This window comes from Micrasema longulum, unplaced genomic scaffold, assembly GCF_059751315.1.
Source record: "Micrasema longulum isolate JH-2025_06_02 unplaced genomic scaffold, ASM5975131v1 h1tg000746l, whole genome shotgun sequence".
NCBI classification, from domain to species: domain Eukaryota; kingdom Metazoa; phylum Arthropoda; class Insecta; order Trichoptera; family Brachycentridae; genus Micrasema; species Micrasema longulum.
The window spans coordinates 107,978-123,410 of NW_028277940.1; the positions used below are offsets into that span (position 1 = coordinate 107,978).

The window sequence follows — 15,433 nt, forward strand, 5'->3', positions numbered from 1 at the left end:
AGTTTTGTGAAGGTTCATTCTACGAGTAGCAAGGTGTTTGTTCAATCTGCAGTGCCCTGTAAGAGCTTTAGTTATATAGGCGGCCTCCGTGGTGTAGTGGTCAAGACGCTTGACTCACGCACGGAAGGTTCCGGGTTCGATTCCCGGTGAGAACACAAAAAATAAAATGTGATTTTTCTCAAGCCTGGGTGCTCTGTGATGTAATTCACCACTGTAATTAGGCCTCCTGGCCTGTTGTGGTGCAAAAAAAAAAAAATGTAAAAAAAAAAAAAATAACCCTCATTTGATTTCGACTGAGCTTTATTAAGTCGAAGGCAAACTTTTTTATCAGCTCCTTCGCATGGTCCTTACTAGGTACTTTTTGCCAAAACATTACGCTCTGCATCCTGGTCCATGACCTAAGCTCTTTACGAGGAGCACATTTGGGCAACCCACAGTAAGGCCCAGGGCCTAATGGGGCTATCTCAGCTCCCAGCCTTGCCAATTTGTCAGCTGCCTCATGACTGTCGATATTTGAGTGTAAATTTACATGCTTAGTTAAAAAACTATTAAAAACAATAAAGTTCAATAAAAAAAAAAATTAAATACATTTTACATAATCTTTGACAAATAAATGATGTCCCATCTCTGTTGCGATCAATTTCTTTTCATGTTCCCAACCATGTCACCAGAAGTCAAAATCTTCTATTTATAAAATCTTCTAAGAGCAACATTGGTTTTTATGCCCCAATGTCCATAATGTGTATATTAGTTAATTCATCACACGACTTGGAATTCTTCGGGATAGATCTTCCAGCTTTTCGTAGATCTCTTCGCGAAAAAACAGTGTGGGATGAAGTTGGATTGGCGTGGTTTAGGTCTTTCGTTTTTATGAATATATTGTATACAATTATTGTTTTACCCTTGTTTGTCTTTGCTTAATAGTTTTATGTTCTTTATGTTCAGTTTCTTGCATTTTTATTTCTTCATGTAACTGTTGTAATTGTAATAATAATAATATTTAATAAATAAATAAATAACAAAAAAAATATATAAAGAACTAAGTATTTATCACCAATATTTAGGGTTTGTCCAAATTTTTGTAGACAATGACTGGATTTAACTCCCTGGGGAGCTATCAACATTAATATATAACAACAGAGAAGAAGAACATTTTACAGAAGGTAATATAGAAGTCTAGGCATCTACAGAGCTTATGACCTGTCATTGGCTGGTTTAAATGGTTCAAGGTTCATGGTTCAAGGTTAAAGTCCTTGTCTACAAAAATTTGGGAAAACTCAAAATATTGTTGATAAATCAACCTGGTCTATGAAGAAGTATAGAAATTGAAAAAATTAAAATTTTTCCGTCTTCGCCTAGTATGTAGGTGAAATAATTCCATTAGATGAATCTCGCCCGCATAAATAAAGGTTTTAGCTCTTTAACTTCACAAACATCAACAGATGAAAGAATTGAAGGGATGTAGATGTTCAAATATGGGCAGAATAATGAATGTTACACAGTGTGTAAAGTGGCCACCTTAACCAGCCAATGACAGGTCATAAGCCCTGTAGATGCCTAAACTTCTATATTACCTTCTCAAAAATGTTCTTTATCTCTGCTGTAATATGTTAACATAGTATTTGTTTTAATTTTGTTTTAATACTCAAACTTTAAAATTCACTACATAAAATATATGATTTAAAAGTCTTATGATAAATACATTTTTTGGATTCGATAAATATGCCATAAAATTCAGAACTTTAAAAAAAAAAAATTTGCAAAACAGAAAATCTGAAGAACGGATGATTTTGATGGTTTAGGTATACAAAATAAATGGATAATAAAATAATGCTAAAACTTGATTGCTACTAGCCTAGCTTAGGACGCTGTTTGTTTCTGAGCGGCCCCCGTGGTGTGATGGCTAAGACGCTTGCCTTACGCACGAAGGGTTCCCCGGGTTTAATTTCCAAATCCCGGTGAGATCACAAAGATTAATCGGGATTTTTCTCAAGCCTTGGTATTCTGTACTGTAATTTATCACTGTTAAGCCTTTCAGTCTGTTATGGTGCAAACAAAACATTTAGATTGAACCAGTATCGCAAGCTCACGGATCAGGCGTCCGAGGTCTGAGGTTCGAACTCCACTCTACCCCAACGAGATTCCCATTTTGTAATAGTGAGTTATCTACAACTCGTTGAAAATGGCCCCCGAAATTAAAATTATAAGAATTAAAATAAACATATCTTTAAAAAAATAGTCTTTCACTTTCGGCACTGGTCTCTTTTCCTAGTTTTCCAGGTATCACGCATGTTAAGTAATATGTACAGAAATATAATAAAATAATTTTAAGCATGTGTCGAGAGTGTATAGTTAAATGAAATGAAACCGGCTTAAAAAGACTTAGCATGATCAGGCAAATTGAAACCCTGAATCAGTTTGTGTCAAAAGTCTATTTATTGATTGATTGAGTTGGTGTTCATTTTGTAGAACTCCATATTTTAACTTATAATATAAAAAGCAAACACTGATTTAAGTCTACTGAACACTTTATTTTATTTTTACAAACATACAAAATATAAAAACAAAAATTTCGTGATAATTGTTTTGCCTTGTTAGGGCATTTTCAAACGAATGTGAAGATTAGATGGATTGAATGTCCTGTAGAGGGGTTTTTAAAAAAATGTTTGGGGGTCTTGGAAAGCTGACCTAAAATTGATCATTGATTTTGGCAAATTACTTTGATGAGTCCAATCACCATTGTTGCAAGTCTAAAAACAGAAGCGCATGGGAACAGTTTTTAATGAAAATGTGAAGATTCCATTGAAGATTCCATCTGTTTTGCATTTTGCTTGAAGATTATGGCGTTGTAAGCTAAAAACTCTTGGGAGATATCAAATGAGCAAAAATCCTTATTTTTTATTTTAAACCTATGTAGGGAACTTCTCATAGCTCCATGTCCAGCATAAACTTGGGTCATCTTGAAAGTAATTTGGTGATGACGACGGAAGTAAAATGCATCTGTCGGAGATCTGAGGAGAAGCGCAGTGATGATCCTCCCAGCGTAATAATCAGCGGGTTTACCTTCATGACAAGTTGTGTAAAATTAAAAAAAGCTCTAAATGGTTTTTAGGAAAGATGCGCATTGCATTTTTCGTGATGATAGTTATGAAAGTATCTATTGTGTCATTTTAAAAATATTATTTTATAATGTTTTTTTCACTAAACAGTAATATGTAGTAATATGTAGATTTTTTTTTTCATTATTAGTGTATTACTAAAAATACTTCGTGTATTATAAAAAATATTATAAGTTGTCTGTCTGTTGGTGTAATTGTCAGCGCTATTGCTTACCATGCAAGAGGTCTCGGGTTTGGTTTCCGACATGGATGATATAAAATATTTATTAAAAGGGTGTGTTTACACTAGAATATTCATACAAAACGTAAAAAAAATACAATAGAATATTTTATCCCTGGGCAGGTACCTAAAGCACAAAACTGATCATCTTACCTTTATGTAATAAAAACAATCAAGATACGCTGCGATTGGTGTATCAATGCAGTGCCCTATGCACCATCAGATGCAAAAAGGGAATGATGATGATCATGGTAAAAATATTAATATTATTTTTATCAAAAACTACAAAGTTTTTCATTTTAAATAAATTCATTATGTTTTTCCACAAAGTAAACACAAAAACATCATTAGTTTTTTATTCCTTTAGACGTTCTATAGAGATATTTCCTTCTTAAAAAGTTTTCCGCACCTCTTGCAATATCCATCAAATTAGAAAAAAGTATTTTGAGAATCTATGGAAACCACTTTTGCATTCCTTTTAGTACAATATGCATATTCAGGTTTTTATGAAAACATAATATCATCTGGATAGACCAACAAAAACAATCCTCTCCATATCTATCCAAAAAGTGCAGTTTCAGTGAGCAGTTTTAATTTAGTTACACAAGTATGACAACATTGGTACATTTGACTGCAAATAGTAAAAACATGCTTCCAGAGGACGCAATTTACATTTTAATGATTCCTACATAATCCGAAATGTGGGAAATGCAAAAGAGTTTATTTTCAAATGACTTTTTTGCACGTAAACTGTTTTCAGATATTATTGACGTACAATTTTTCATTAACTAAAAAAATGTTTTTCAAATTTAAATTGGTTGTTTTTTTCCCTATCAGTGCCGTAAGGTTATAAAATTTTTCAGTTAAAAAAACAAAACTGCACACAAAGAATTAAGGATAGTCCAGAAACCGCATAAGCTCATCAAACAGAAGGCTACTAAACTACTCCTAAAGGAGTAGTTTCACGTTTTGACCCATAAGTATCTTTATAGACGTCACTCAGTACGCAGGTCCCGATTTTATTTCAACTATGCCGTGTTATGTCGTTTTAAAGTGAAGAAATACTGCTGGGATCTTAAAATAACAGTATGAGATAACATTTCATGTGTTAGTTGCAAATGCATTACTTTAAAATTGTTTTTTTTTTCTTTTCACCTGTCTGATTGTCAAAGAAAACAAAATGGACACTTTTTTAGTGTTGCCAGGGTAGTCAAATTTTTTAAGCTACTTTGCTTATCTAATGAGAAAACTAATAAAATAACCAATGAAAATTAGACCTCTCGGATTAAACAACACCGTGGTATACATTTGAACGACATCATCTTTAAAACATCTTTTTTTTTTAATATGACATAAAAATATCCGTTTTATGTCAAATAAAATTTGTTTTGTTTTTTAAGTTCAAAGTTCGTTAATGAAATTACGCTCATTCAATGATTTGAAATAAATAACTTATTAATTTACAACAACAACAAACCATCAGGCCGTTTCCTCGTAGGGGTAGGCAGAGAGGATAGAACGCCATAACACTCTATCTTGGCATACAGACCTCGCTTCCTCTATATTCATACATCTTCTTATGCACGCATGCCGATAATTCCTACTTTTGACATGTCCATCTTCAAGTATTTGATGGACTTGATCGTGCCATGTCTTTCTCGGTCTTCCTCGTTTTCTGCATCCATCAACATTTTCATCGTAGATCCTTTTAGTCATTCTTTCGCTGTCCATTCGCTCTACATGTCCAAACCAACGCAGCACCCCTTTCTTGATTCTGTCAATAATGCATGTCTCAGCCTTACACACTTCACGGATCTCGACATTTGTGCACCTATCATACATCGTTTTACCACACATTCGCCTGAGGGATCGCATTTCGACAGCATTCAACCTACTTTCATCATTATTTTTCCAATTCCATAATTCGCTCCCATACATTAGAGTTGGAACTAGAACTTATTAATTTTGTTGTGTTAATCAATGTTTGCGAATTTTATCTTACATTTGTGTTATGATAATATTTTTCGCGATCTAGCAACATTATGCAGTGACAATGCGCGGGGCAAAAGTGGGGCAAAGTGGGGCAAAGTGGGGAGCTTTTTAGACACAGTCCGATGTATTCGAATATGGTTCTACGCTCTTTCTGGACTATTCTTAATTCTATGACTGCACGCAATAAAATAACTTATATAAATCTGTTAAATACAATCAATTAATACATATGTTTTTTACGTTATAAACATAAATTATATATATATATTTAGTCTTCTTTGTATATGCTTATAGGTAAGTAAAAAAAAAAGTATATTGTTAAGTATCCTCGGCACGGGTAATCCTAGGTGTGGTTAGATTAATTTTATTATTATTTTTTGTTTATAAAGAAATAATAAATTACATCTTTTTGAGAAACTTTGTTGGACAATTAAATGCTCTGATTTTGACTGCGTGTAATAAAACATTTTTCACATCCGATTTTCCCTAGCACTGAACTTCTTCATTCATTTTTAATACATTTATCTTTGCTTTTAATTTCAATTCAATTTTCAAATCCATATTTTTTGTTCACATTTCTGTCTTTAATTTTTTGTTTGACATATGCATGTTTTCTTAAAAAAAAAAATTTGCATCCCAACTTTATGTATGTTAAATTTTGGATGGAGTAAGGATATGAAAAGTTTTCCTGGTCAAGGATTATTTAAATAAATTATGCATTATTATTAGTTTTTCAACAACACCATCACACAGTACAAAATGATTCCTTTCCAAGAGATAACTCTTATAAGATACTCCATCTTGAAGAAACTGGTAGTCAAGAACTACCAGTTTAGTATTTTACAAACAATACAATCAATGTGAACTTTTGTCTCAAGGTTGCACCTGCCTGGTGTTCTCCCAGACGTACGGCAAAGAACGAGGAACCTTCAGCAGTCCAGACTACCCCAAGAGCTACCCTCGGGGAATAGATTGCCTGCTCTACACCTTCATCGCTGCTCCTGACCAGATTGTGGAGCTTACCTTCGCTGACTTTGATGTCCACAAAACACACATGGAGTAAGTTCTTATAAATTATATTTTTATTTATTCTTATTAAATCAGTGTAGAGAAGACATTGTATTGTATTATTTTGCTTACGCAAGAGTACCAATTTCACTTCAGCCTCCGATAGTTTCGTTTCGGTTTGGTTCATACTTTTTAATGCCAAAAACAAATAACTTTTAAATTTCAATTTAAGCTGCAAATTCTATTTTAATTTAACTTTTTAAGACTCATTTTTCACGGTGAATTTGGCATTTGGTATGGAAAGCTTATTTTGCATATCGTCAGTAAATTGCAATAATACTGACTGTGGCAAAAAGTGTATAAATTGACAACTTGTGATTTACAAGAAATAAATTATTAGGTTTTCAAAATCAAATATAAATGGTAAAGTGTTTACGACATTCGAAAGAAAAAAATTTCCTCTACAAGATATTATTTTTATTTTTACGTTACCTATATGCGTATTTTTATTTATTATAAGTTTTTTGCATAAATGTAAAACCAGAGAATCTATATAAAACTAGTGAATAAGAAAATGAATACGGAGCATTTTGTAATTACAAGCCTTCAAATTTTAAAGTGAAGTAGATGAAAGTAAGCATTTTCAACACCCCTTTCTGTTTGCGTTTAATTGAAAGAAGTAAGGCGGCAAAGCTGCTTGCAACATTTTCGCATTGTACGGCGAAGATACAATAAATTATTGTTATTATTTTGTAAAATAATGAAAAAGAATACATTATTGACTAATTTATTGTGTTCTATTCGTTTTTTAAAAAATGGACACAACTTATGCTAACTACCAATACATTAGAAATATTTTTTATATATTTATTTTAAAGAAACAAACAGTTGACAATGAAATAGTAACATACAAAAAAATACAGTTTAAAGACAGACCAGCAAAGTTTCTAAATAAGAATCATACATATTACTAAATTGTTTTACAACAAAAGGGTGTGTTTATGTGTATTTGTATGAGAGTAAGTAAGGATGTGTGTTTATGTTTATTAGTATAAGAGTAAGTGTTCAGGTGTGTGTAAGTGTGAGCGTCATTAAATAGTAAGTGGAATTGCATCGGAGCCAGAAATAATGAGTCTTAATTTATTTTAAAATAAATTAAGGGGCATATAAAAAATATCAATAGATGAAGTTAGAGCAAGAACGATAGAGGAAAGAAAGTTAGTGCTACAGACTGACAGATGGAACAAATACTTATTTTTTGTCACGCAAAAGAGGACATTAAGATTAATTTTTATGATATTGATTCCATCAATATAATTAAATCCGAAACCTCCTCGAGTAACTCATTAGATACAACAAAAAAATGCTTTTTACCCTGCATGTTTTGAATGATTAAATCAAGTTTTTTTTTTACTGTTGCATTACTTTAATGTTTTGGTTCAAACTCTTGGAGCCTTACTCATAAACTTAGTATGAAGTTACGCCTTGGCATAGTGTTAGAATACGGGTGGAAATATAATCCTTATAACAGTCGTTTTATAAGGATGGTATTTCAATACCTATTTTACTACTATGCATATGCGTAACTTTATACCAGGTTTAAAAGTATGGCCCTAGAAGTATCAGATATGTATAATGATATTTTCTATCACGTTTGCATAAAATAAAGATATTTCGTTATTATTAAATTAAAATAACATTGTGTGTACTGTTTATGAAATTTGTTTTATCGGTCTATATAAATTGGTTATGTTTTTTATAATTATTTTAGTTTTTTATTGTTTATTATGTTAAGAATAATTAGGTTAATTAGATTAATAACGTTTTTTTTTTGTTATTATGATGTTAATTTTGTTAAATTGCTAATCTGAGGCATGTTTCATATTTTGTAAAATGTTTCCCTCGGCACGGAATAAAATAGTGAAGAAACACTATTCTATATAAAAAAATACAAACAATCTAAAAGTATAAATAAAATTAATGTTCAGTAATATAGTTTAAAAGGAAAATTGTTCTCATTTTATAAATTTTTTAATCTGATAATTCGAAAATCACCCGTTAATAGACAATTAATAGACAATTATGTTGACTTTGTTAAATAGCTTATCTTAGGCATGTTTCACATTTTGTAAAATGTTCCCCTCGGCATGGGACACCCCAGTGATGGAACATTATTCTATATAAAAAAATACGAACAATGTAAAAGTATAAATTAATAAATAAAATAAATGTTCGGTAATATAGTTTAAAAGAAAAAATGTTCTCATTTAATCAATTTTTTCATCGGATAATTCTAAAATCGCCCGTTAATAGACAGTTATGTATAACACAATAAAATAAAACTTTTTTCCTCTTGGCTTTATCTATATATAAAAAAAAAATAAAAAGTAATTTAAATCAATTAACGAGCTCAGATACCGCATTAAATTGAAAAATTCAATTAGTTTTTATCCGTTTCATAAATATTGAATAACTTTAAAGCGCTGATTCTGGCAATATGAATGTTTAATACCGAGCCTGAAAACTCGTAACAAAATCAACCGAATATGAATTCGATATGGCCATGCAGCTTGGAAATCGAAGATATTCATGAAGCATACGACCCAACAAATTCTCGAATGAATTCGGTCCGTTAGACACCCCCTTCTAGTACCAGCCCACGACCATTACCAACGGGGCCGCAAACACCACATAAACAAGAGTCCAATCATATCCGTGGGTCGTGGGTCGACAACCATTAGCCAGCGACCTAACCGTGGAATATAAACATGCTCAAAAATCAAATAAATTTCATATTTTCTTTTGTTCTGCATCAAAGATCCGGTTGTAGTCTCGTTGTGTTTTTACGGACTCACAGATCAAATGTCTGAGGTTCGAATCCCGCTCTGTTTTCTTTTAGGCTATTACAGATTTTTTATTGTAAGTGTTTGTGTGAAAAACTTAATTGGCAATATTCAATGGTTTTATTTCATGTCGCATATATTTAGTTATGCCGAAAATATTTTTCCTAATTAACTTAACAGCAAACAAATATAAAAAATCTCAGATTGGCCCCAACATAGAAAATTAGTACTTCAAATACTTATCGTAGTTTTTCATTATTTTTTGTGTAAACTTCCAGTAGTTTTTTTTCATTATCAAAAGGGCTGATAAACTTTTATTTTTTATCAATTAGATGCGATCTACATTATGACAACTTTATGGATAATTAAATTTTAAAAATCGTTTATTTCTATTTTTTAATATATTTGCTTATCAGTACATTACAAAATATTACTTCTTACTCCGTAGATTTTATTTAATATATTTTTATATCAATAAAATTAGATATTTATATAAATAACACATAGGTTTTTTTATATATCGAATTGTTATAAAGCTAGAGAATTTCCCATCAAAAAACTCCCTCAGAGACGTGGAAAATATTAATGTTCAAAATAATATTCTTCAACATGGCGATAGGCCTTCTAACAGCTAAAAACATTGGCAAATTAGTCTTGTATTTTCGAATATGAAACAGCTTATTTTGACGCTGACTTAATGTACTATCAGAAGCGTTTAAATTAATCGTCATATTTTATATAACTAATTGAAAAAAATATTTTGCATCACGCACAGGAAACGAACAAATGACCTCAAGATAATAACTCGCTCACTACGCGGCGAAATTATTTCCATTTTTTTTCAGGAGTTTTACTTGAGTTCTAGTTTTATTTCACAATCAAAACTGTATTTTTTTTACGCCATTTTTTTTCTCAATTAAAAATCGTTTCTTTTAATTTATCATCATAAATCGCAATTCTCAAAGTACACTGTGGTATATCTAACTTGACTATTTTTTAAATACTTTAATGAAAACAAATTTTAATGTTTTAATGCTCATAACATTTGCGGTGGCCTCCGTGGTGTAGTGGTTAAGACGCTTGACTCACACACGGAAGGTTCTAACACGAGGGAAGAAACCAAGAAACCCAAAAAAAAAAAAGTAATTTTTTTGATCTTTGGGTGTACTATAATTTGCCACTGTAATTTGCCTCTTTAACTTATTTTGGTGTAAAAAAAAAAATTTTTATTGACAGTATAATTTCCAGTGTTTTGTGCGCTATTTAATCATTTTATCATCATCATCATCATTCCCTTTCCGTACCTAATGGTGCATAGGACACTGCATTGGTGCACCAATCGCAGCGTATCTTGATCATTTTTGTTACATGAAGGTAAGGTAATCAGTCTTACGCTTCAGGTACCAGTCCAGGGACTATGACATATTCTAGTGTAAAACACATTTGTAAATAATATTTCACATCAATCATGTCGGGAATCGAACCTGAGACCTCTTGTATGGTAGGCAAATGCGCTGATCATTACACCATGAGGCCGACATTTACCTGTTCACCAGAGCTGATCGGAGAAGGTCTGCGGTTACCGGCTTCCGTTTGACAGCGGCTGGTCGCGTGTTGAGTTTCTTAGTGTAAACTTAGTTCATCATAATTGCCGCAGTTATTTTTTCGATATTTTACTTTATTGGAATCAAAGAATATTCAAATTTATGGTAGGAAAATTAGAAGGAATTCGTTAGTTTTTTTCTTACAAAAGAGAAAAAAATCGTTAAACTACTTTGGTGGGTGCAAAATATTTATTGACGTCTTTTCCGAAGGTTGACGATACCGTTTTCAGATGATCATGTAGTACCAGAACCTTGTTTTAGTACTAACCTTCTACCAGTAAGCCGATATAATCAATGACCATTGTTAGTGAGATCATGGACGCTGGCTTCCAGCTTCCCGTACTAATTATTTACATCACACTTACAAAATAAACATATAATATAAAGCTCGATACATACACAAGCTTTCAAGCGCAAAGAGACACATGCTCACAATAAATTGAAAGATTGCATATTATGATGTATTTTTTTGGTGGACTCTAAAATCAGATCTATTGAAAAAAAATTATCCGGGATTTTTAGAGGGAGTGAACACAAAATTCCAAACAATTTCTCAATAATCCGGTGATATATATACATGACTCAATACGCCTAAAAAACTAACATAAATAATATCATATTTACCGTATTTTTCTGACCATTGGACTCACTTTATTACTCTGAAAATTCAACCAAAAATGGGGTACGTATTATGATTCGATGATTCTTGTGGTCCCTAAAAATAAGGCACTTATATGTAAAATGGTAAATATGTAATATAAATGTTAACGTTTTGCATAAGAGACGGAGAACAGAGAGAACATTTTAAAGAAGTTAATATAGAAGTGTGGGTATTTGCAGAATTCGCGACCTGCAATTGGCTGTTTTCTTTTTTTTTCCACAACACAAACAAACAAACCATCGCGCCGTTTCCTTGTAGGGGTAGGCAGAGAGGATAAAATGACATATCACTCTGTTTTTGCATACCGACCTCGTTTCCTTTATATTCATACATCTTTTCATGCACCCACGGTGATTATTCCTACTCTTAACATGTTCGTCTTCAAGTATTTAATGGACTTAATTGTGGCATGTATTTCTCGGTCTTTCTCGTTTTCTACACCCAACAACATTCGCGTCGTGTATCCTTTTTCCTTTTCAATTGTTTTTTTTTCCTATTATTGAAGTATATGAAATACGAAATTATTTTAAGAGTATTTTTTACAAGGTAAAACCGTTCTAAGAAGGACTGAAATTTCCACTTTACCACTGTACAACATTCACTATTCTGCCTATGTTTAAGCATCCACATTTTATCAATTGTTTGTAGACAAATATATCGCGGAGTAGTTAAATAAAACAATAAAAATAATGCAAATAACCCTCAACATTTAAGACGGAAAACCCATATAAATTCATACAGTATTCACTATATACAAAATAAATTATAATGTACAAATTTTCAAAGAAGAAAAAACAATCAAATTTGATATGAATAAGTCAGACAGACTCCAAAATAATATCTAAATTTCTCAATTCCATACTTTTCATTGTCAAAATAGTTTTGTTTTCAAAGGAATTAAAAATTATTATTAGAGTATGACCTGTCATTAGCTGATTTAAGTGACTTTTTAACGCACTATGTATCATTCACCATTCTACCTGCGTTTAAATTTCTGCGTTTTCTCAAGTCTTCCGTGTTTTAACTTTTGTGAAGGAAAAATACTGAAATATTTATTTATGTAGGTGAGAATTATCTCTAAATTTATTTCAACAGAGAGGGAAAACATTTTTGGAAGGGAACATGGAAGTCTAGGCATTTACAGAGCTTATGACATTTGATTGGCTGGTTTAAGTGGCCACTTTACACACTGTATAACATTCAGCATTCTGCCCATGTTTGACCATCCACGTTTCCTCAACTCTTCCATCTGTTGACTTTTGTGAAGTAAAAGAGCTGAACTTTTATTGACATGTCATAAGCCCTGTAAATGCCTATACTTCCATATTCCCTTCTCAAAAATGTTTTCCTCTGTTTAAATAAATTTTTATATTAATAACTCCCGGAGGAGGAAATCCAGCCAGTCTGCAAGCATTTGGACACACTCAAACATTGAGAGTTATCTCGATAATTATTCTACTTACTGGGTAACGCAACGCTTAAAATTACTAAAAGCAATTTATTTGCTTCTTTTTATACCACTTGAATCAAAAATATTTTGAGTATGTTCAAATTATTGTAGACGAGGCTGTATTTCACTCCTACTGATTTATTTAGATTGAAATTGATTGCAACAAAGAAGGTTTTGCCATTCTGTTGGAATTGATCATCAAGATACGCTGCGATCGGTGCACCAATACAGTGCCCTATACACCATTAGGTGCGGAAATTGAATGATTATGATGATATTGGAATAAATCTCAATTACTCCCTAGGGGATGAATCCAGCCTTGGTTACAAAATTTTGGAGATACTCAATACATTAAAATTTTATTTTATGTTTATAAGTATCTGGGCATTTTATTTATTATATTTTATTTTATTAACATAAACGGCAAATCTGCTTTTTACAAATATTTATAATATTAACATATTTGGCTTGATATTTTTTTTTTCAAAAACATGAATATTAAAAATCAGATTAAAAAAAAAAAAAAACACCAAAAATCATACAAGACTTATATTTTTAAAAAATAACCTAAAAATTATACAGCATATTCAGTAGAAAGTTTAAATAATAAAACATTCTACAGTAAAACAACAAGAAAATCATAAGTACTGTTTCACACAGATAGGCAAAGTGAACAAAAAATTGTATATGAAATGCATGAATAAATAAATATTATTACCATTCACCATCTTTGAAAAAGTTCAAAAGGTTTGTTCTATATGAACAATACCCTACACTAAATATATCAGATACGTTGGAATAACTATTGCCGAGTTCATGAAGTCTGTTTAATACTGCATTACAAGTATACACTGTCCGTGAATTGTTGCTACTGGCATGTATGACAATGAGAAGTTGATTTTTTTTCATGTAATTGTCTATAAAATAAAATCATATTTTCAAAATCAAAGTGAAATAATTTAAATTTATTTCAACAGAGGGGGAAAATTTTTGAGAAGGGAATATGGAAGTCTAGGCATTTACAGGGCTTATGACCTGTCATTGGCTGGTTTAAGTGGCCACTTTACACACTGTGTAACATTCACCATTCTGCCCATGTTTGAACATCCACATTTCCTCAATACTACCTGGTAAAAGAAGAAGTATAAAAATTGGAAAATTGTTTTCAGGCGTTGCCTAGTAGGTGATTTGGTTCAGCCGGATGAATCTCACCCACGTGATAAAGGTTTCAGCTCTTTTACTTCACAAGTCAACAGATGGAAGATTTGAGGAAATGTGGATGTTCAAACATGGGCAGAATGGTGAATGTTACACAGTGTGTAAAGTGGCCACTTAAACCAGCCAATGACAGGTCATAAGCCCTGTAAATGCCTAGACTTCCATATTCCCTTCTCAAAAATTTTCCCTCTCTGTTGAAATAAATTTAAATATGAACAACTCCCTAGGGAGGAAATCCAGCCAGTCTGCAAGCATTTGGACATAATCAAACATTGTTGAAATAATTTAAATCATAACAATAATTAAACCTATTTAATTTAAAAAATCATAAAATTATACTTATTTTAGTACAAAAAAAAACATGTTTACTTTATACAGTTAGAAATAGGTCTGTTGTTTTCTCATTGTAATCAGGGCCCTAGCAATGTAACGCTATTCGTTCGCCATGTAAACAATTCAATTATTTTCAATTACATTGCATTTCATTATTAAACTATTATCATAAGAGTATTACAATTTACAAATACATTTAAATTTTATAATACCCAATGGATTTCAATTGACGATAAACAATCCAACTGCAAAAGATATTTATGATAATAAAATTATTAAACTCTGCGGACTACAATTATTCGTTTTCCATCAACGATTACTGCTTTTCCAAATGCACTTGTCAAACGCAGAATCGGTGAATTGTTTTCCAAAACAAATTGATGAGATTCCATCTATTTAATTTTACAATTATTACTTTTATTGTGTTTTGTAATTGATTCGGTGATCATTGAAAATGCGAGAATAGTATTTTTTAAATTTATTTTTTAACTTTTTGTACTTATATAATATCATTAGAATATTGATAAAACCCTCTATATACATTTCCAATGAAAAATATATTTAAAGGTTTTTTTTTTTGCTGCGTAAAATGTACAATAAAATCAATGAACAATCTATTGAGAAATTATTACTAACCATAGTTTGAAGTCAACAATGTTTTGGGTTTGTCTAAATTTTTGTAGATAAGGATTGGATTCAACCTCCTAGGGAGCTGTAAATATTAACATATAACAACCGAGATAAGGAACATTTTAGATAACAAAATTTACAAGTCTAAGCATACACGAGGACCAATATAATTAAACCAGCCAATGACAGGTCGTAAGCTTTGTGAATGCCTGGACTGGTGAACCAATTAACTTCCTAATTTATTTATTTTTTAATATCTTTTTTTTACCATCCAATAAGAATCTCCAATCCATGACATGTATCAACCTCTCAGACTCCCTACGATCAATTTCATGAAAAAGCGAGGTCAACACTT

The 15,433-nt window shown here is 31.5% G+C and overlaps 1 protein-coding gene across 1 annotated transcript in view; it reads left to right on the plus strand.

The window, feature by feature from the left end:
• Positions 1–15,433, plus strand: part of LOC148279202 (suppressor of lurcher protein 1-like) — a 422,275-nt gene that overhangs the window by 102,380 nt on the left and 304,462 nt on the right. Inside the window, exon 3 of the mRNA XM_088230326.1 lies at positions 6,210–6,390. Within this exon, the coding sequence (XP_088086452.1) occupies positions 6,210–6,390 (181 nt within the window). The remainder of the gene's footprint in view (positions 1–6,209; positions 6,391–15,433) is intronic.